This window comes from Chionomys nivalis, chromosome 12, assembly GCF_950005125.1.
Source record: "Chionomys nivalis chromosome 12, mChiNiv1.1, whole genome shotgun sequence".
In the NCBI taxonomy this organism is placed as follows: domain Eukaryota; kingdom Metazoa; phylum Chordata; class Mammalia; order Rodentia; family Cricetidae; genus Chionomys; species Chionomys nivalis.
In genome coordinates, this window is record NC_080097.1 from 29,274,687 (window position 1) to 29,298,528 (window position 23,842).

The 23,842-nt window shown below is 39.3% G+C and overlaps 1 protein-coding gene across 1 annotated transcript in view; it reads left to right on the forward strand.

The window, feature by feature from the left end:
* The window catches only part of Diaph3 (diaphanous related formin 3), a 467,044-nt gene that overhangs the window by 337,195 nt on the left and 106,007 nt on the right, over positions 1-23,842 (forward strand). The window contains exons 26-27 of the mRNA XM_057786074.1: positions 11,595-11,690; positions 12,167-12,226. Of these exons, the coding sequence (XP_057642057.1) occupies positions 11,595-11,690; positions 12,167-12,226 (156 nt within the window). The remainder of the gene's footprint in view (positions 1-11,594; positions 11,691-12,166; positions 12,227-23,842) is intronic.

A 23,842-nucleotide genomic window follows, 5' to 3' on the forward strand; every position in this document is an offset into this window, starting at 1 on the left:
GTCAGAAAAAGGTCTGTGTTCAGTGTCTTCAATGACAATATAATAACTGCCCTCCTTTGCCACCAGCTGTGCTTTAACAGTGGCCCCAGCAATAGCTTAAATATATTTTGTGATTTTTTTTCATATATCCAAATATCCTTGAACATGGATATCATATTATAGTCTCCTGCATATGAATATTAGGGTTGCTGCTAGCCTCCTCAATTATAAACAATATAATGTACATTATTTAATATAAACCTTTGCATATATGTGGATTATATATGTAGAATAATTTTTATAGAAAACCTTTTTCATACGGCAATGCTTCTGATAAACATTGTTAAATTTTCAAAGAGATTGCATTCATGTTTTAAAAATTTTTGACTAATACCAGCAATGAATTAAGTGACCTGCTTTTCTAAGAACTTCATTTAAAAAAAAAAGAATTTTTTACACTGTATGTGTATGGATATTTTGACTGCATGTTTGTCTGGGTAGCCTATGTTCCCGGTTTTTACAAAGGCCAGAGGAGGAGGGTGTTGGAACCCCTGAAACTAGAGGGTACAGATGGTTGTGAGTCACAATATGGGTGTTGGAAATTGAACCTTGAGTACTCTGGAAGAACAACTAGTGCTCTTAACCGCTGAGTCATCTCTACTGCCTCCCTTTACCCCAACACTTTCTTTTTTGTTGTTTTTTTTTTTGTTGTTGTTGTTTTTTGTTTTTCGAGACAGGGTTTCTCTGTGGTTTTGGAGCCTGTCCTGGAACTAGCTCTTATAGACCAGGCTGGTCTCGAACTCACAGAGATCCGCCTGCCTCTGCCTCCCAAGTGCTGGGATTAAAGGCGTGCGCCACCACCGCCCGGCTCCACACTTTTTAATATTGATCTGTCTTGCATTTTGCTGTTACCTTACAGATATGTGAAAACAATCTTCCATTGATTTATTTGGAATATCTTTAATGATGAAGAAGGTAAAGGAGTTTACCTATGTACGGAGCCTCCTCCACTTAGGTTCCTATAATTAATTACCATAATTGAGTACCATGTTAGGTGCAGAAATTTACTTGTCGTAGTTGTGGAATCAGGGTTCTGTAAGATCAGGGCTCCAGCAGATTCGTTGTCTGTGGGGAGCACCTGCCACCAGGTTTACAGTGATGTCTTCTAACTGTGCTCCCCTGGTGGAGGGTACTTTTCTTGAGGCCTCTTCCGAGGAGCTGATTTCTTCTCAACTTTGGGGATCAGGAATTCACGCTGGGAATTCTGAGTTGTGCGGATGACTGGCTGTAAGGGATGGTTTCTTGGATATACTGTCTGCCTGTGTACTGGCCATTTTCTTACTGAGTTGCATGTGTTTTTATGACATTCAATCCTATGGGGTACTTGTATTTCAAATATTTTTCTAGTTTATCCTTTATTATTCATATGCAGACTTATTATTTCTTTCAACTTATAGATATTTATCTGACTTTTGAGTTTTGGCGTTTTTACATGCTAAAACCAATGAAAATGTTTTCCCCGTCTTATATACTGTTTTCTACAGATTAATCTTTTAGAGATGAAATATTTGCTCTACCTGATTTTTTTTTTGATGTTATTAGCAAGGTGACCAGATTGCTGTCAGTACAATAGTTACCAGATGTCTAATCCCCTCTGATTGAAGTGCTTCTTTTAGCATGAATGGACTTTTCATGTACATTTGTTAGAAGTTCCCTGGACCAATACATGTGACACATTGCTACCCAGTCACTTGACCACAGAACCATCTGCTCTTACCCTCCAATCACAATTTATCTATTGAGACGCAAGGCTCCTTGTGGGAAGAGTGTTGTAAGAAAATGCCATGAGAAATTTTGTCCTACCTGGAGAAGATTTTTATATTTTATTTTTAGTATGTTTTTAATAGAACTAGAATACTAGGAACTAACTACCTTCTTTCCTCCCCCCAGCTCCTCCCAGCCGCTCTTTTAACCCCCTCCCATGTCCTCCACAATTTTTATCATCTTTTTCGTTGATTATCTTCATTGTGTACATCTGTGTGTTTATTTGTATGAATAAGTATATACAAATATAACCTACTGAGTCCATTTTTGTTGGTGGTATGTACATGGTTTCAATGCTGACTACTTTATATTGGGTATATAAACCAATCAGGGGCTCATCTCTAGGAGAGGCTAAGTCTCCTCCCAACAGTCATTAGTTAGTTGCCTCTAGTTCTTGGTCTAAGGCTGAGACCCCACCGGATTTCTTCCTTCCATGTTAATAGACCATTGATGTTGCCATTGTTCTGGTCTTGTTGTTTTTAGTCTTTTGGTTTTTTTTTTTTTTTTTTTTTTTGGCATTTCTAGGAGAGACTTGTACAACAAACTCCCTAGTCTAGTATTCTAGCTCTTAAGTCTCTTTCTTGAGACTTAAGAGAGATGTTTCCTGTGCTGTGGACATGGAGTGGTGATGCAGCTGTATCTGCTGGATCTTGGTGTGTCCAGCTGTGGTTTTCTGCGACAGTCTCTATTTGTGATAGAGGTTTCTTTCATGAGGAATGGTTCGTGAACCTGGAAGAATTTTTTAAATTGGAGCATATCTATTTAATATACCCAAAATAGTTTATTTAATATTTTGTAATTACAAACTTATACATCAGTTATATGAGTGCTTTTACATCTTTGTCTGTGATATGGTTATAGTCCAGAAATAGTCATGCTTTTGTGAGTTTAGTAGAGAATCTAATAAAGAGAGAAGTAACTTTTAAAAGGAATTTTAAAGTTTTTTTTTTAGTTTTGAAAATGAGAAAGTTTTACTTTAAAACATTCAGAAGGCAATCATTAGATATTTATGTATAATAAACAAAAAACTATACTATCTAAAAAATCCTAAATTTGTAAATTAAAAGTAGCCTTACATGACTTGGTTCACTGTTGTCATGTGAATGTTCTGTATCACCCTGTGTGTATATATAGGTTTTGACATTATAGTATAATTACGTCATCTCCCCTTCCCTTTCCTCCCTCCGTTCCCTACCATATACCCACTCTACCATATACCCACTCTACCATATACCCCTCCTCCCTCTCCTCAAACTAATGGCCTTTTTCATTAATTACTCTTCCGTACATATATGGATTTAAAAATGTCTTTATAAATCAACTTGCTCGGCTCTGTATAATGTTGCTTGTATGTATGTTTTTATGGATGACAGTTTCCATTTGAATAGTCTATTGGTGTACTCTTCCCTAGGAATGACTATTTCTCCTGCTCTCAACAATCCTTAGTAGTTGTTTTGTGCTTCCCTGAACCACTTTGCCATGTCTATTTGTTGCGTTTGTTCAGGAAGTCATGTTAGTGAGACTCTATGGGTGTGACTTCTGATATTACTAGGAGACTTAATCCCAAAGCAAGCTTCCTGATCCTCTCTCTAGCTTTTACAGTCTTTCCATCCCGTCTTCCTCCCTTAGGCTCATGAACCATTTTAGGATTTGTTGAGGTGTGTTCCTACTGTATATCTTAGAGGTTCTATTACTGTGAAGAGGCACCATGACCACAGCAACTCTTATAAAGGAACACAATTAACTGGGACTGGCTTACAGTTTCAGTGGTTTAGTCCATCATCGTCATGACAGGAAGCATGGCAGCATGCAGGTAGATATTATGCTGGACGAAGAACTGAGAGTTCTCCATATTGATCCACAGGCAGCAACAGGAGAGTGTACCACATGGTTATAGCTTGAACATTTGAAACCTCAAACCTACCCCCACAGAGGGACACTTCCAACAATGCCACATCTACTCCAACAAGGCCATACCTCTAATAGCACCACTTTCTATGGGCCATGCATTCAAACACATGAGTCTCTAGGGGCCATTCCTATTCAAACCACCACAACATATCACCCACACTGGTCTCAGATGCCTGACCTTCTTGTCTTAACTTCCCCAGTGCTGAGATTGTAGGCATATGCTCTCTTCCTGCCTGCATGATCTGCAGTATTAATGAAGTCAGTGTTTATATTACTATTTTACCTGGGTGTCCATATGTATCTGTAACATCCAAGAATGGCTTTTTGCTTTTGAGGTACAAAAGCATATCCATACTCACACCTTCAACAAATAAATATAAAACTTTTTTTAAAAAAAAGTCCTTTTATAAATGTAATCTCTGCAATCTTATTAACAGTAAATTAAGAATTTTTTTAAATTCTACCGTAGATAAGATGTTACCTATCACATGGTGATTGTATACATTTTATTGTATTTGTAAACTATTTGCTAGCTTTAGCCAACCACTGCCATTATTATTAGTGGTCATAGTTTTGACTGCTTGAAGAGGGCAACATTTTACAGTTGCAGTTATAGCTGCTGCAGGGCCAGGGCAAATGGGATGACAGTTATGGACATGATGCTCTGTTTCTGTTCAGAAGCCTCACAGGCGTCTCCTCTGTTTCACTGCATGGCAGTGTCTCTTGGGACCACTCTACCTCTGCTGCCAGGGAGACTGCGGAAGTTGCTGGGTGGGACCAGGACATTGTGTCTGGTTTTTACCTTTTCCAGCCTTTCTATAGTGGACAGAATATGCGGATATGATTGAGAATGAATTTGTTACATGGCCCAATCAGCTGAACACGTATAATCTCAGCAGTGAATGTAATAACAGCTAATGTGTAGCTGGCCTTAGCACATGGGAGACACTGTCTTCACCCTTTATACAAGTTAACTCGATTCAGACAATAGCTTGCTAAGGAAAATCCCATTATAAGACCCCGTCTCATAGTTGTGAGAAGGCATAGAGAGATGGTCAGAATGGGAGCTGAAACCCAACCACAAGAATTGACTCTCTGTAATGGCCCATTCAAGATAGAGGAGACTTTCCTTACAATTTTCACTTCTAATTTACAAACTGTTCAAGTTAGCCAAATAATGAGTACAGAAGAAGAAAAATAGAAATTTTAAACTATTATTGTTTATTTTTCCCTGAATCCCTGTGCTTATGGTTGGTGTGGTCATCTGCAGTCTGAAAGCAAACGGCTTTGATGCTCTTTGTCGGCTAAGTCCCAGGGAAAACTGGCTCTGCATCCCTTGACTCAAATTTTCAGCATCACCTCTGTATTAAAACAGGTTCAGAGATTTTGTTTGAAGTTATTCCTGCCTTTTTGCTGTCTGGTTTAAGTCGTATTTTGTGCTTTATGTCTAGATGGTTAAGGGCTGAAATACTTACCACAAAAAGCCATATAATCCCTCTGTAACCAACTGCATAGAACAGTAATTCATGTAACCATGTTAGAGTAACAGCCTTTTTTTTTTTCTTCTGGAAGGTTGGGTTAAACTTGAGCCTGTGAATTCTGTGTATTAGCAGCACACTTTAAACAGTTCTTTAAGGAGACTGGGCTTTCCATCCCTCTATTCCCGTGTTAAATGCCAGGCTTTAATCATTGTATCACACACTTCCCCTAAAACCATTGAAACGTTGTAAGTTTTAAAGAATGTAGGTCATAAAACAATGGGAAGTTTAAAAAAAAAAAAAAAAAAAAAAAAAAAAAAAGCTCCATAGCACATACACTGCAAGCAGCAGAAAATGGCCCCAGAGAGAGATACTCTCCTGCTTCCCTAGCCCTATCTACATGAGTTAGTCGCCTTTGTGTCTTGGCTCTCTTCTTCACACTCCTTAAATGGGCTCTCACTTTACCACAATATCAATAACCACTGAACAAAAATTAGCTATTAATAGATTCTACCTATGGGCCAGCACTCTGCAGAACATTAGACATTACTCATCTCCTGTAGTATTTACAATAACTTCATGAAGTGGATGCCTTTCTTCCTGTTGAGAGTTGGGGATCAGTGGGAATGAGAAGAGGTAAAGGGGAACTTCACTGACTTGCAGAGGATCTGTATTCAAATCTATTTATATTAAAAGTCTATATATTGCCCCCCCCCACACTATTCTTACTTTTTGTATGGTTTTGGTGTAACCTGTGTCCTTGTAAGTTAAATCAATTAGGCAAATTCTGTGCCCTGAGTTTTAGACCTCTGAATACGCTAATCATCTCTGCATCTTTAATAAATTTTTTAAAGCAATTAATTATCTCATGATATCTCAACCCCTCCACAACTGAGCTCCTTTCCAGGCTCAGTGTCTTTATTACCAAAGATGTTCCTGGTTTTGATCAATGAAGTTCATCTACATCATGAAACCCAATCCAGACACCTGAAAATCAACCTTATCTTTTTTTTTTTTTTTTTTTTTTTTTTTTTTTGGTTTTTGGAGACAGGGTTTCTCTGTGGCTTTGGAGCCTGTCCTGGAACTAGCTCTTGTAGACCAGGCTGATCTCGAACTCACAGAGATCTGCCTGCCTCTGCCTCCCGAGTGCTGGGATTAAAGGCGTGCGCCACCATCGCCCCCTGCCCCTCTCTGAGATGCCTTCTTCACCTCTAACTCTCTGCCCTCTGTCCTATGCATTATCTCAGTTCTCTGAGTAGTTCATTACCCCTGAAACCCTGCTGCTATGGCTGACAGCAGCCAGAATAAAGCTCCCCTTTCCAGCATCTCAGCTCCTCTCCCAGCCATTCCTTTAGCTGTAGGTGTCTAAGAAACCTCTGGGCCACTCGCCCCCTTCCCTTCCCTGCCTCATGCTGATTGTCCCTCCTCAAGAATGTGCCTGGGTTTCTGACCCCGCATCCACCACACTGTGTCATATACCCTTAGTGACCTGTCTTCTTCCTTCCCATAAGTGAGCACCTTAGGCTAGAAATCAGCCTCTTCATCTTTTTCCTTTCCTCCGTTTTCCATGTTTAATTTTCAGGAACCTAAAAAGTTACTTTAGTTTTCTTTTCATTTTAGATGTGCCTGAGTTCCTAGTAAGTGGTTGCAGATTTGGTTCCTTATGCTCTCTCCTCACCTGTGCTTAGCTGGTATGCTCCAATCCCTTTGCCCTGATAGCTTTCAGTGTAATTACAGCACAATTTGTGGTCATCAGAAGAACTAATGTTTATAAAATTACCACTTTCAAATATTCCTTGTTTCCTTAGTATGCTAAAAAATGCCTTATATATGGTAATTTGTATTCAAGACAGATATTTTGGCTCATGATTCTTGAAGATGTCTAAAGTCAGAGAGAGCTTCAATGAATTCTGTTCTTGTAATGAGCTCATTCTCCTCTCCACAAATAATACCTTGTTACTTTGAACCTATATAGTGGTGGAGGGGCGACTAGCTCTCCATATTTCTTTTTAAGGGCACTATTCCCATCCATTTGAGCACTGCCTCGTGATTTAATCACTGCATAACAACTCTGCATCCTAAGGATTAAGTTGCTGTTTTGGGTGGTGTACCAGCATTCAGACCATAGTGACTTTTATAACACTGTTAATTTTAAAGTTAATGCAAACTAAAAAAAAAATACTTAAGATTTGTGTGTATCTGTTGCTAGTTTTTTAAACTTCTTAAAATAAATCTGTGTAAACATCCACAGTTGTTTTTACAAGTTGTCCAGCCTCAGATCCTAAGTCCTGTTTTCCTCCCAGAGTCTGTTTTCTCCTCTGTAAGCTCGGGTCTGCTCTGGGTCTAGATCTTGGGAGTCCTGGGAGTTCTCTGTCATTTCCTGTATGTCTTCTTCCTTTTCTGGATCCCTTGCTCTGCAACTCGGCCCCTTCTAAATTTCTGCTTTGTTTTTACTTTCCTCCCTTATTTTGTAAGAGCATAATGTGTTAGTCAGCCTTCTGTTGCCTTGACAAAATACCCACGTTTCAGGGGAGAATTTTGATTTTGGCATGCAGTTTTAGAGACTTTAGTCCATTATCTACTGACTCTGTTGTTTCTAGTCCACGGTAAAGCAGGACAACTTTGGGGTCAGTATATGTCCAGGGATGCTCATCTCATGGTAACCAGAGACCTAGAGAAAAGGAAGCAGGTTGTTGGCCCAAGGAGCACACCCTTAATGCAGCAAGACCCCACCTGCTAGGTGGATCTCTCTCAATAGTCCATTAAATATCTCATCGGGGGGCGACCCAGTGATGAGGTTTAAGCTTTCATAAGCCGGTCACTTTCCCAGAGCCATGTCAGTCAAGCCTTTGGCACATGAGCTCTGGGGATAGTTTAGATCCAAACTATAACATTAAGAAATCATGTCTTGGTGACTGATATCTGAGCATGGCTATTTTCTGTCCTCACGTTCCTGGCAATAGAACAACTGCTTCTCTGGAAATAACGTCCCTTCAGAAGCTGGAGGCCATCCACCTCCTGACTTTTGAAGTTGAGTTTGCTATTGGGCAGCCTATCCCATGCTCAGCTGCTCCTTTATAGCTGTTTGGGATTGTTCGCCTGTCATTAGCTTTAAGGAAACTTTTGGGATGTGTTCTTCCTAGGTGTGTGAAATTTTAGTGTTCTGTCTTGACTGAAGAAAATGCCAAGGCTCCCATACTTTATGTTGATGATGTCTCTGCAAATGCTACCTCTCCTGACCACGACACTCCAGGGCCCCCCCAGTCCTTGTGGGTACTGTCTGATGCTTGTACTTTTCAGGGCCTTTCTCAGGCTCTGGTCCATACTGCCTTTTTGGTTTTTTTGTTTGTTTTGTAATAAGAGAATGACTTTCAAATAGTGTCTTTTTTCATACTAATTTGAGACCAGTATTTCCAAACTGAACCCCTGAAATCACATCTGGTGTCTCTACTGATATCTTCCACAAGAGAAGCTCATTGTTTTCCCTAACCATTATAAACCTCCAAACTCAAAATTTCTCCCCATACTTTACCATCCTTCATCCATGGGCAACCAAAGACCTCAGACATGTCCCTCAGCAGCTCCCCTTCTTCCCAGTCTACCCTGTTGATTCAACGTGGAAATATCTGCTCCTAGTCTTGCCTTTCTTCATTTCCCTCAACACTGCAATTTTCAAATTTTCATTTACGAGTTATGGGAGGCAATGTCATTCAGTTCTACTGGGGTACAATTTCAGGTAGTTGTTTAAGAGTTTTCAAAGAAGAAATGAAGCTGTATTTTTAATATAAATTGCCTTTATTTCCTTGGTTCACAATGGAAGATATATGTATAACGCAATTGATTTTATGTTGGCCTGTGTATCTGCTATTTTCTTCCGAGCACCTTCTTCCTCTAACAGTCTCCATCCCTTTCATGTTTACCTCAGTCTTGTGCTCATGAGAACTGAAGAGAGTTCTTGTTGATCCTTAGAACCTAAGTATCTTAAGTGCATAGTGATGACCCAGTGCAGACTACCATGTACCAGGTAAACATATGTTGGGCAAATGCTCTCCTTATATCCTCTCATGAACAGAGATGACTTGCACATAGTCAATTTACACTTCAAATCCAAGGTTCTTTAGCAAGAATATGAGACATGATTATGTCCTTAACCAAGACACAAAATTATAATGGGTTAGACAACTGGTTTCTATCGAACAACTGGATTTTGCCACCTATTAAAAAAGCAAACATAAACCCAGGCAGTGGATGTGCAAACTTTAATTACGGCACTTTGGAGGCAGAGGTAGATAGATTTCTGTGGGTTCACGTTCAAACTGATCTACAGAGCAAGTTCCAGGACAACCAAGGCTACATACACAGAGAAACCCTGTCTTGAAAAAAGAAAAGAAAAGAAAGAAGAGAAAAGGAATCTGCTCTCCCTGTCTTCAGGAGCTACTTGTCTCAATAGTTCTGTCTGGGAAGCTGTAACTTTCGAAAGGACGTGTTGTGATACGTGCCATATGCACTGAGCTAGCACACATGGGCCAGGGCATGGTCTCAGATGGTCTCAGTTTCTGTCTTGGAGAAGTGGTGGGAACTAGCTGGGGAAAGAAAATGGCAAAGACACTTTATAGAGAGCTGCATGTTCAGAGTTGTAAAACAGAGACTGTGGCACTGTGTGAGTGCATTTGTCAGCATAAGCATGTCAGCATCTGTCCCCAAGGGACCAGCAGGATCAGCCTATCAGGCCATAGGACAGTCAACCACCCACCAGTAACTTAACCTTGGCACAGTGTAATCTAGCACCCAGCCATATTCAGTCATGTTTAATTGTTCCCCGTCCAGGAGCAAAACAAACACTGTTTTGTATTTAATTGTCTTCCTCATTTTCCTTTCCCCTAAACCAATTCTCTATTTTTCTCTTTCCCGCTCTTCTTTTGCAAACAAATACACACACATATACAATCCTTTTATTTATTTAAATGTTTACTTTTGCTACCTTAAATGTTTAATATTATATGGACTATGTTTAGGAAAAATATTATTAAATGTGAGTGTAAACTTTTAAAGATTAGGTAGGTAGTTATCGAATTGTCTGAAGTATTTAATGTGCTTTAAAGTAGACATTGAAGTGCTTTAGAATGAAATCTATGTGTAAATTGACAGCCTCCAAATACTCTGCTTCTCACCCACCGTTTCTGATAACACCTCCAAGGTTTAGTTCTCTTCTAAAAATGTGAAGTCGAAGCAGATGGAAAAGCAGCTGATACATATTTATATGTATGTATCTGTTTATAAACTGTAAATGAGTGTGGTTTTTGTACTCTGCCACATTCACGTGTCAACAGTTCTCTATGAAGAGAGTGTGTCTCCAAAAGGGGGAACCAGCGGGAGAAAGTTCTTAGGAAAATAGTTTCCGCTGTTTCAGACGCGCTCTTACGATACCAGGCATACAGTTCAAGAGATCAAGTCAGCAAATAGCTTCTTTTGCATGGACACATGAATCCCTAGTGTTTTGTGAAGCAAAGATGGACAAGTAGCCTCTCTGAAGTTATTTCTCCTCCCTGTAATATTCAACATTGGTAGCTATAAATACCCATGAATACGGTGAGATAATCTGCCTTTGTAGACAGAGTAGGCACTAAATCTAAATTCTTTCTTAATTATATAGAGAATTTAATAATACAGGGAACATGGTCATTTAGATTTTTTTGAAAGCCTCCCTGCATTTTTCCTTCTTAACTGTAAAAGGTAACTTATATAAATTCTATAAAACTTTGTCACGATTATTATATGTCACCTCAAGTCAAGGAAAAGTTGTCTGATACATACATACATGAATACATACATATATATGTGTATGTATTTGTGTTGTATTTATATGCATTGTATATGTATATACATGTGTCTGTTGTACATGTGTATATATATATTGTATCTACCAGAAGCACGATCACAGAGGCACACATGGAATGTCATTTTCTACAGTAAGTTTTGGCAGCTTCTATACAATAGAAGCACTACACCACACCTGGTCACTTTTAGAAACGAATCTGATGTTTAAACCATAACTCATTTCTAAAAGAGAAAATATGATTTATGATAACCTAAGACACCAATCTAACCAGAACCACATTCCATTTAAACTCACCGCGCCACTAGTATATGAGAGCAGTGCTCCACGCTGCATCTGTGGAGCCCTGCCTTCTCCGGTGCACAGCAGCACGAGCCCTGCGAGATGAAGGCATTAAAAGATGGTTGATTTATGGCAGAGTCGGAGCCTTTCTTCCTTTGAAATAGCTGCCTTCATACTAGTGTTCCTTTCCTCTCTAGCATTACCATCGCTCGTTTGCATGTGTGTTTTGACATTGCTTTGGTAACCCTGAGGGCTGATGGAATTCCCTGTATCTCTTTTCACAGAGGGTGACGAGACAGGAGTGATGGATAGTCTGCTGGAGGCCTTGCAGTCAGGGGCTGCCTTCCGGGACAGAAGGAAAAGGACACCGAAGCCGAAAGGTGAATTCTCTGCTTGTGTCTTTCTAGGGAACAGTCACAGGGAAGAGCAGTTTCTCCCCTAATTTTTTTAAAGTCCTATGTCACGACTACAGTGCTGTGGGCCATAATTGTTCCTGAGTTTCCTGAGTTTGCTTAATCCTTCACAGAGACAGATGTCACAGAGATGCATTCCAGTTGGCTGGTGTCGGTAACACATTAACAAATGAACGCACTGAACCTAGAAAATCCTGATTAGTGTGACAGGTCTCATCTAAAGAACCATATGTACATTGTCCCAGTAGAGTTTGCTGGAGCACAGATAAACTGGAAGGAAAAGTCGTAGCGGAGCATTGCTGCTCCAAGTATTTCAGGGCACTGAGGCACTGAGTCGTCGCTAAGAATACCTAAGCTTGGAAAACTCATGTAATACTCTTTTACTTCTTAAGTTGAACATGCGTCTATATTAAATTTCTCTCTCTCTCTCTCTCTCTCAGCAGATATTCGGCAGAGTCTCAGTCCAATGTCTCAGAGGCCTGTTCTCAAAGTTTGTAACCATGGTAATAAACTTTATGCATAAATTGCATGTTATTCTTATCTGCTTTTATCCTGTTGATCTGTGAGTTTTGTTGTGCTGCTATTGGAGTTCTCAGGTTCCATGATAAGGAAGATAGTAAAACTGTGCAGATGTGTATCTTTGCTCTGAGATTGGGGCTCCACCTTTCCATACTGCATTATTGCTTTGAGCTGTTGCTTCAGTTTTTCTAATTAGGTTGCAAGTAGATGTTTTGTTAAGAGTGTTGTTGAAAGTTGTATTTGCACATTTCTGACCAGTGTCATCCAGTGCACCATTTTAAAGCAATGTGATTTCGTGGTAACTGCTTTTAAGTAGTGGATTCACTGTGCATCAAGACCCATGTGAAGTCCTGAAGCCTGTATCCATTCCCCTGCCTTATGTGTCAGTGCAGTGACAAATAATTCTGCTTTTATTTTGGGCAAACCCTAAATACCAATGACCTGCATATACTGTTACAATGGGATGACCATAATTGTAAACTGAACCGTCTTCATCTCTGATGTTTACCACAGACTTGGATCCTTTAAAAGATCCCAAATGAATGTCATCCACCCACCTGCATTTACCCTGCCCACTGTTTGGGAGTCCATCTTACACAGATTTGGTCTAATTCATTTGGTGTCTGTTCTGTCAAGTTCTCTGTTAATTGGATTCTGCTTACCTTATGTAGTCAAAACCATGTTGATCTTTTGTGAGTCCTGTTGGCTCACAATGAGCTTGTCATCAAAGTCTGCTGAATCTGACAAATTTTATTTGAAGCCTTTGGGAGTTAGTTTCTATAAGTATTAAGATGTGACTGATGGAATGTATGCCATGCTTCTAACTAATCTCAAAGAGGTCAGGTAAGAAAACACAGGGATTTAATGATTGCCTAGTAGCTATGTAGTCATAGTATTTTAGTGAACGCTGAAGAAATGACCAGAAAAATGAAATCTCTAGAAGTATTTTAAATATGTCTTTCAACTTTTTAATGTATACTTTGGCTTTTGATTTGCCTTTCCTGTTCTGACAATAGCAAGAAAAAAAACGGAATGTTCATTATGGGTATTATGTCATTCCAAGTCTTAGCTTATGATCTTACACCATCATGGCTTGCAGAATTATAAAGTATAGAGTGTGGTAAGAACCTGAACTTTAGAGATGATTTTCTTTAGCAGAAAAGTGAATGGAAATCCACTGAGGCTGAAGATACCTCGGGAGGACAGAGCTCCTGACAGCCCTGTGACCATAATTAAGTTCTCTAATTCCTACCACACTTCTTTTTAATTACATATAGGACTCGAGACTTTCAACTAATAAAAGTTTTATGTTTTTGCACATTATTCTTAAAGATAAGTTTGGTCATTTGTATTTATTTCTGTGTGGTTAAAAATATGAAGAAGAAATAATAGATGGCAATATAAAACCACTAAAGACAATTTAACTCATTGTATTAGAAAAAAGGAGAACGTACCCCCTTCGGCTATTGTGTAACTTTTATAGTTAGAACTCAGGCCCCATTGTAAATCATGAAAAAAGAAAAGAAAAAACCACTAAGCTCAGTGATTATTTTATTTTACTATGGTGGTTACTATGACAGCATTATAAGGATAATTTAAAATATGTATTTCAGATGCTATGAAGGCAAAAGCTATGTTAGGCACCTTTGCACATCAGCCTTGGGGAACTGAATTCTTCTGTGACTGTAATGTTAATAAATGTTTGGGGTGTAACTGCTCGGCTGTGGTTGCTTATAAACTGTGGTGTTTCTGTTCATTATAGAAAAGCTGCTGAACATGGCATTCTTAGAATGCTAATATGTGCTATCTTAATGCTTGGGCTAGTGTGATAATTAAGCTAGGATATTACACAGCAGCCAAAAGAAATGCACCACAACAATCAAAAATTCTTTTTCCTCATATTCATATAACCAATTAAATTCTCTTTAGCAATTTTAGACTGACGTTTATGGTTTCTCCTTTACATTTCTGTCCAAGGGAAATGAATCTAAATGACCAAATTTATCTTAAGAACAATGCACATGAACATAAACCTTTTTAGGGTTGATATTGAAAAATCCAGAGGACCAGGACTATTTGTAGAATGAGTTGATATTTTAGAGATAATTGTATTCTTTCCAAAAGCACTTTGTTTACTTCATTAAAAATATTTAATACTACAACTGAACTGTGATAGCAATGCAACATTGAATCTTTTTAACTTTTTATTTCTATATGTTTTGCAATAATGCCAGATATTTAAATTTTCTGCAAGTATATTTGTTGAAGTTGACGTCATAACTTATTTTTTTATTTATAAGATTTCTTGTAATTGTTTTAAATTTCATAGCCTATTCACATTATAATAAATAATATAGAATAAACGGAGTTACTTTCTATAGCCAGAATGCTTTCTATGTATCCTATTTACTTCTCAACATCCCTGTTTCCATGTCATAGTTGAAAGTAATCAAAATGAAACAAGTCTAGTAGTCTCCTTAAAGACATTCTTCCCAAATTGAGTCTTTTCTCCATGACATCAGAGTCCAAGTTCATAGTCTGTTTTCCATATCACCTTGGAAAGAACCATGTGATCAGTGTTTGTTCCTTCCCATGTAGGACCTGATATCGCTTGTGGCAGAAGATAAAGCTACCTAGACTCCATCTCTGGAGGCTCTGCAGCCTCTGGTGTGCTTTGCCTCTTGTTCACAGATGTAACCACTAGATAGCACTGTTTTGCTAGCCTTTAGCTTCCCAAAAACATTCTTCAGGAATGATGGCCACTTTTCATTTCTTTTAATAAAACCACTGTGGAAACATCTACCTTAGGTTAACAAATGGATACCATTTATAAATATCATACAAGATTATGCATTATAATCTTGTACGATTATAAATATCATACAAGATGGGTTATATAAACATATATTTAAATTACATACTTATAAACATGTATCAAACCACAAATACATATACACACACATATGTACCAAGTCACAAATTTAATCTCATTAGCTACTGTTTTATACTTTTGTCTTCATATATTTTAATGGCTATTTCTTGTTAATGTCTTTTTAAAGCATAGCTGTTGTTCCAAACTCTCTCTTTATATATATTGATAGATAGATTTAGAGAGTGTATTATATATAGATGGGATTCATTGGAATGACTTACAGGCTGCAGTTCAATTAATCCAACAATGGCTGACTGTGAACGGAAAGTCTAAGAATCCAGTAGTTGCTCAGTCCATAAGTCTAGATTGACTCAGCTGGTTTTCAGTATATGCTGGAATCCTGAAGAATCACTGGCTCTAATGCCAGTGAAGGAATGGACTTGCTGATTCAAATATTGGTGAGAAAGACATCTGGATTAAAAGTCGGATAGATCTTTCCAAATTGGCAAAAGATGTGAAGATACTTGTGTCCCATATCAGTGCTCATCAAAAGGTGTCTTCAGCTGAAGAGGAGTTCACTAATCAAGTAGATAGGATGACCAAGTCATGAACAGTCATCCTCTTTCCCCAGCCAATCCCAAAGTGGCCATGGTTACAGCGATTTGGATTATGCATGAACTCACCAACATGGATTTTCACTAAATGAGGCTGACTTGGCTACAGTTGCTGCTGAGGCAACAAGAGAGACCAACACTGAGCCCCAGATATGGGTGGCACTATTCCCTGTGTGACTAGCCAGTGACTTTATGACAAGTTGACTAGATAAGACCACTTCCTCCATGGAAATGGCAATACTTTGCACTCACTGGAGTGGTTATTTGTTCTGGTTGTGGAGTTGCCTTTCCTGCATGTAATGTTTCGCCAAAGCCACTATCCATGGACTTAGAGAATGCCTTAACTACCATCATGTATCCCACACAGAATTGCTTCTGACCTAGGAACACAGTTTATGACCAAGGAAGTGTAGCAACAGGTACACGATTTTTCAATCCACTGGTCTTACCATGTCTCCACCATCCTGAAGCAGCTGACATCAAAAAATGGAATGGCCTTTTGAAGACACATTTATAGCACCAATTACAATTAGCAGGCTGGAGGACTGAGCCAGTGTTATCTAGCCAGTCTTATGTGCTTTAAAGTCCAATATAAGGTACAGTTTTTTTATATCTAATCCACATGTTCAGAAACCAAGGGATGTAAAAGAGAATAGTTCCACTCATCATCACTCCTAATGACCCAGTAGGAAAATTTGTACTTCCTGTTCCTGTAACCTTTAGTTCTGGTGGCATATAAATTTTAGTTCCAGAGATAGTAGTGTTCCTTCTAGGAGTCACAACAAACATTCCTTTGAACTGGAAGCTCAGACTTTCTCCTGGACACTTTGGGCTTCTAATGATGATAAACCAACAGGCTAAGAAAGGAAGGGTCAAAGATGTAGATTACCCTGAGGAAATTAGATTGCTTCTCCACAATGGAGGTAAGAGATATTATGTCTGGAGATCCTTTGAGGTGTCTCTTGGTGCTACCATGTCATATGATTAAAGTCAGTGGAAACCAAAACAGCCTAATCCAGACAGGATGCAAAGGGGCACAGACCCATCAAGAATATCAGTATGGGTCAGAACCTGCTGAGGTACTTGCCAAAGCTGTAGGAAATACAAGACAGATAGAAAAGGAAAATAGTTACAACAGCCAGCTATTGCCACATGGCCAGATACTGAAAAGAGAATTTTAATTGACATGAGTATTTCTGTCATATTTTAACAATGCATTTGTACATATATTTATATTTCCTTTCCACAATTCCTTTAGTGTGCAGTGCAATATCACTTAAAAGAATATCAATGGGTATCATATTTAAGTTTGAGATACTAAAGTAATCTTCTGAACATTGCCACCTATTCTAAACTTATGTATTTGTAGCTTTACAAGGATTGAAGTGGGAGCTTTGGTCTATGTTCCTGCCGCCCCAGCTCCTGGTCGCCTGGCTAGCTTATGCCCCGAAATAAAAACACACAAATTGTATTCTTTTAAACACTGCTTGGCCCATTTCTATTCATGTGTGTAGCACCCCAAGGTGCGCTTACCAGGGAGATTCTAGCCTACTTCCATCCTGGGTCGGAGCTTCATCGCATCTGCTCTGGAGAGGAGAGCATGGCGTCTGTCTCTCAGAGGAGCTGCCCTGCATCTGAACTCACTTCCTCTTCCTCCCAGCATTCTGTTCTGTTTACTTCACCCACCTATGTTCTAACCTATGAGGGCCAAGCAGTTTATTTTTAACCAATGACTTTCCTCCATCATTTCCCCTTTTTCTGTTTAAACAAAAAAAAAAAAAAGAGGAAGGCTTTAACTTTAACATAGCAAAATTACATATAACAAAACAGTTATCAAGTAATAATTACAATATTTACATCTATTTTATCTTTATCATAACTAAGGAAAACAGCTATAACTATCTATCTATTCAACTCCATCAAAGACTCCAGAAGGATATAATATTACCTAAGTAAATGAGACGTAAGCAACTTACAAAACTCTAGAAATCACAGAGACATCTCACTGCCTGGACAGTCACCCAAAGTTCCTCTGTACCGTTGGGGCATCCATCTTTGGCCTACAGGTCCATAGTATCCAAAGACATTTCCATGAAGCAGGAAATTTCAAAGGCAGTTCAGTCACTATCTGCTGTGTCCTGCAGAATGTCTCGTAGACTCTTTCATGAATCAGGAACCCCAAAAGATCATCTCACCTTTAGGCAAGTTCAGTAGTCCTCTCTCTGCGGGTTCTCTGTGTCCAGTTTATACAATAGTCCAGGCAAGAGCGGTTTCTTGCCCAAATAGCTATCAAACTCCATAAGGTGCCTCTTCGATGCCCATCTTCTGCCTGAAGTAGATTGGTGCTGCCAGGAGCAGAGTGTCTCATTGTCATGAAAAATCCTTAGTTATTAAAACATTTAAAATGCCATATTCTATAATCTTTGAAAGATATGAAGAATGCCTATCTAAAATATATCTATGTACATCTAGAAAATCTAACTTACATGACTACAAGCTTGACTATTATTGATAATTATCCATTAACAACCTATATACATTACATTTTTAAGTGAACTACACAATCACAATACCTTAATCAATATCAGAAATACATATACATATAATAAAATTGACCTTAAATTAATATCAGTAAACCAAGATTCATATCAATGCAAATTATTCACATCTATATCATCTCCCCCTTTAAATTTAAAAGAACATTTATAAACAATATATGGGAACATGGGCACAGTTTTTTCTCTCCAAACTGCTTCCTGCTGAATGGGGGCGCTGTTATTCGGGTCTTTTATGGGATAACCTGTCTGCTAGGTTCATCTCAGTTGGCAGTTGAGCGAAGCAATTTTTTAAGGGTGTTCACAGCAACCCTTCAGGAGGGTGTGGTCTATCATACCATATTGGGATCGAAGAAGCAATCCATAGAGTCTCATTCTCTGTGAAAACAAAAGAAGAATCTCTTTTTCCAAAGTATCATATCCGTAGATCCAAATTCTGAAGTCAAGGTATTTTGAAAATATCTATCTTGGATTAGTTCAGCAACATTTATAAACAAATATCTTTTAGCAGCTATTGCTCCTTCCTCAGCATTCAAACAATTCAAACAGAGCATAATAGCATATAGTATCAAGATTCTCATTGTATTTTCCATCTTTGTGCAGCTTTATTTTAACCTCTATTTCGTTTACTTTTACTTTTATTTTATATTTTCTGTATATCTTCGTCCTGGAATAACTCTTTAGACAAGGCTGTCTTTGAACTCTCAGAGATCCTTCTGTCTCTGCCTCCCAGGCATTGGGATTAAAGGCGTGTGCTATCACACCTTGAAGTCACAGAGGTCAATCTCCCTCTGCCTCCAAAGTGTTGGGATTAAAGGTGTGTCCTACCACACCCAACTATCTCTTTCTACCTTTGTTTTTACTTTAAGAACTTTAACTTTTAGCCTGCATATATTTTTAACACACTGTAAACCATTTAGAAATTTTATTTGCTTTTGAATTTCCCTTTACTGTATCTCTCTCTCTTTTTCTGACCATACGAGCCTTTAAATTACTGAGCAATGTGGGTAGGACTAAAGCCGTGGCTTTGCCAGCTAAATCCAGCCCATTCCTTAGCTTTCCAGCCTCATGGCGGAGGTACCGGCTGTAGCCATGTTTATCACTACAACTCTGTGGCGTTTCAAGGTCCTTGCCAGCAAACAAGCTACAATACTCAAATGCTCTCTCTGTAGCTGACCTCCTGCCTCAAAGAGTCAGAGTTTGCCCTGGCAGGATGGCCCACAAAGCCGGCATTTTAAAACAGCACAACTTTTTTCCTGCTACAGCGGAAAACAAACAATCATGCAGTCAGCTTTTCATCAACACCGTTCAAGTGTTCATGGCAGGACTTCTTAATGAGCTGTGGGTTTTGCAGCTAAAGCTGAGTCAGGAAGCCTCTCTTAGATGAGAGCGCTTGCTTGCCTCTAGCAAGCAGAGCAGACCCAAGAAATTGCTGCTACCAAGAAAACATGCTTTATTCTTTCCCAAGCTTTCTCAGGCTTTCTGTAGATTTAGTGCCCCACGTTGGGCGCCAGATGAAGTGGGAGCTTCGGGCTATGTTCCTGCCGCCCCAGCTCCTGGTCGCCTGGCTAGCTTATGCCCCGAAATAAAAACACACAAATTGTATTCTTTTAAACACTGCTTGGCCCATTTCTATTCATGTGTGTAACACCCCAAGGTGCGCTTACCGGGAAGATTCTAGCCTACGTCCATCCTGGGTCGGAGCTTCATCGCATCTGCTCTGGAGAGGAGAGCATGGCGTCTGTCTCTCAGAGGAGCTGCCCTGCATCTGAGCTCACTTCCTCTTCCTCCCAGCATTCTGTTCTGTTTACTTCACCCACCTATGTTCTAACCTATGAGGACCAAGCAGTTTCTTTATTTTTAACCAATGACCTTCCTCCATCAAGGGATATCATGTTAGGCATAATTATGACCTGTTGAGTACATAATTAGATTGTGATTGTATATGGGATAGTTATATCCTATATAGGCATCATTATGACCTGGTTATTGTTTTCATTTGGAAATTAATCACAACATCAGGAAATATTGTTGTATATTAGTTGACTTGTGATGGCTATTCTTGTTTGTGAGCTTGACCACATCTGTAACTAAAACCCAAAATTTGAGAGCACACCTGTGAGAAATTTTTGCTTAATTTCAAAAAGGAAGATTCTAATCTGGATCTTGAGGGAGGAAAACATACCTTTAGTCCAGATCTATTCTGGCCTACACATTCTTCTGGAAGATCATAGAAGGACAAGTTTTTGCTCTTTGCCTGCTTGTTCTTACCTTACTAGCAAGTTCATTACTTCTCTGGCATTAGAGCCCACTTCTTCAGGATTCTAGCATATACTGAAAACCAACTGAGATATCTAAACTTGTTGACTGAGCAACTATTGAATTCTTGGACTTGCTATTCACAGCCAGCCATTGTTGGACTAGCTGAACTACAGCCTGTAAGTCATTCTGATAAATCCCTTCTATATAGAGAGATTCATTCTATAAGTTCTGTTACTCTAGAAAACCCTGACTAATATGTACATATGTATCGAGATGCAAATTTAATCTTATTAGCTACTATTTTAAATTTTTCTTGTTGTATCTTTTATTGACTGTATTGTTTATATCATCTTAAAACAATAGCTATAGTTCTGAACCTTGTAATTTATGTTTATATGCACAGAGCATTTCTTATTTCAGAATTTAAGAGAAACTAATTAAATATCCTTTGGACTTTTGCACTAAAATACCTCAGTATATATTTGACCCCCTAATATAAAGAATTCTTTCTCCGGTGGCCATCAACATCAGTGAAATCTGACATATAGCCAGCAATCTATCCCTTACCCTGTGCAAATCTCTACCAAAAATATTTGGGTGACATCTTTTACTGTTCTCTTTCTTTCGCTTTGGCTTTGAAATCCTAGGCTGAAATTGAATTATTTATCCTTGATAATCCACTATTTACAAAAAAAAAAAAACTATATTAAGTGTTCCTTAGGCACTTTGGATTCATACTCTAGGGCCATGGCTATAGCTCGGTCAGTGACAGAGTACTTGCTTGGTATGTTCACGACATTGAAGTGGCAGTTGGGGGTTTATGCAATAGATGACTGATACTTAAAAATTGGCTTAGTGGTGTGGGTACACACTTGTAATTCTAGCACTATCTTGGATTGCTTTCTATTGTTATAATAAATACCATGAACAGTAACTTGGTAAGGAAAAGGTTTATTTCTTCTCATAGCTTATAGCTCCACACAAATGGAAGTTGGGACAGGAAGTAAAAGCAAGAACCTGGAGTCAGAAGTAGAGACCCTGGAGGAAAGTGCTTATTGACTTGCTCTCCAGAGCTTGCTCAGCCTGTTGTTGTTGTTGTTGTTGTTTTTTTTTTTTTTTTTTTTTTTAAGATTATCATCATTGTTTTACTTGGTAATCATGCTGTGAGTATAGGTTGGATTAATATTTAGTTTTTGAATAACATTTAAAAATTTAATTTTTTTTTATTCTTTTTTAATTAAAATTTCCAACTGCTCCCCGTTTCCCATTTCCCTCCCCCTCCTCCCACATATTGCCCCCTCCCCCCGCTCCCCTCCCCCTATCCCCACTCCACTTCTCCTCCCCCCAGTCCACTCCCCCTCCCTCTCGATACTGAAGAGCAGTCCAAATTCCCTGCTCTACAGGAAGACCAAGGTCCTCCCACTTCTATCTGGGTCCAGGAAGGTGAGCATCCAAACAGGCTACGCTGCCACAAAGCCAGTTCATGTATTAGGATCGAAACCTAGTGCCATTGTCCTTGGCTTCTCATCAGCCTTCATTGTCCGCCTTGTTCAGAGAGTCCAGTTTCAACCCATGCTTATTCAGTCCCAGTCCAGCTGGCCTTGGAGAGCTCTCAATAGATCAGTTCCACTGTCACAGTGGGTGGGTGCACGCCTCGTGGTCCTGATTTCCTTGCTCATGTTCTCCCTCCTTCTGCTCCTCATTTGGACCTTAAGAGCTCAGACGGTTGCTCCAAATTGGGTCTCTGTCTCTCTCTCGATCCATCGCCAGATGAAAGTTCCTGTGCCATTCTCCTTGGCCTCTCGTCAGCTCTCATTGTCCGCCACATTCAGAGAGTCCGGTTTTATCCCATGTTTTTTTCAGTAGCAGTCCAGCTGGCCTTGGTGAGCTCCCAATAGATCGCCCCCCCTGTCTCAGTGGTTGGGTGCACCCCTCATGGTCCTGACTTCCTTGTTCATGTTCTCTCTCCTTCTGCTCCTCATTATAACCTTGGGAGCTCAGTCCGGTGCTCCAGTGTGGGTCTCTGTCTCTATCTCCATCCATCGCTAGATGAAGGTTCTATGGCGATATGCAAGATATTCATCAGTATGATTATAGGATAGGTTCATTTCAGGTTCCCTATCCTCAGGTGCCCCAATGAACTAACTGGGGACATTGCCCTGGGCATCTGGTAGCCATTCCAGGTTCAAGTCTCTTGCCAACCCTTAGGTGGCTCCCTTAACTAAGGTATGAGTTTCCCTGCTCCCCAATCCAACCTTCCTTTACCCCCAATCACCCCGATTCCCCCAGTTCCCCTCATCCTCTCCTTCACACTTTTCTCTCCCCATCACCCCTCATCCCCATCCCATCCCACCCCCCAAGATTCCAATTTTTTGCCCATCAATCTTGTCTATTTCCCATAGCTGGGAAGATTTCTATATGTTTTTCCTTGGTAACCCAGACCCAGAAAGAAGATCAGGGGATGTACTCACTCATAATTGGTTTCTAGCCATGGATAGGGGCCACTGAGTCTATAATTTGTGATCCTAAAGAAGCTAAACAAGAGGGTAAAGCTCAGCCTGTTTTCTATGTAACTCGGGACCACCCACACAGCTGTGGCACTACCTGCAGTAGGCTGGGCCCCCATGTCAGTACTTAGTAAGGAAAATTCTGCTAAAAACCTGCCCACAAGTGGTTCCACAATCTAATGGAACCACTCCCTCATTTAAGGTTCTCTTTTCTCAAGATGACTTTAGCTTATGCCACGTTGACAAAAAGCTAACCAATGCATTTGACCCCTTGTCAACTTTACACTCAAATATATCTCTGTTAACCAATAACATTTCCTTTCTTACTTGTCCCCAGGAACTCTTGTTAATATTACAATATAAAAGATTTTAAAAGTTATGCAATCTTTAAAAAATGTAAACATTTTAAAAATTATTCAGCTCCAGCAAACCAACATCAATTGTCAGAGTAAAGCATAAATTTTACATCAGTGGGCTGGACTCTGGTAAATCACAATTTATTCAACCCAGGCTGACCAGAAATCACAAATTCAGAATTCAAATTATCACATCAATGACTCCTATGGAGTTTTTAGGAGGCTTTGAAACTTCAAAAGCCAGGCCTCCATCTAAGTTTCTATTGGTACTCTTATCTTCAAGACTCCTACAGAATAACCAACTGAGTGCTGAGCACTTAACCACTTTTCCAGCCCAAAGTTCTGATTACTTCCACAACCCTCCCCAAAACAACGCAGTCAAGTTTGTTACAGTAATTGCCTACTCTCTGGTACCATTTTCTATATTAGTTTCT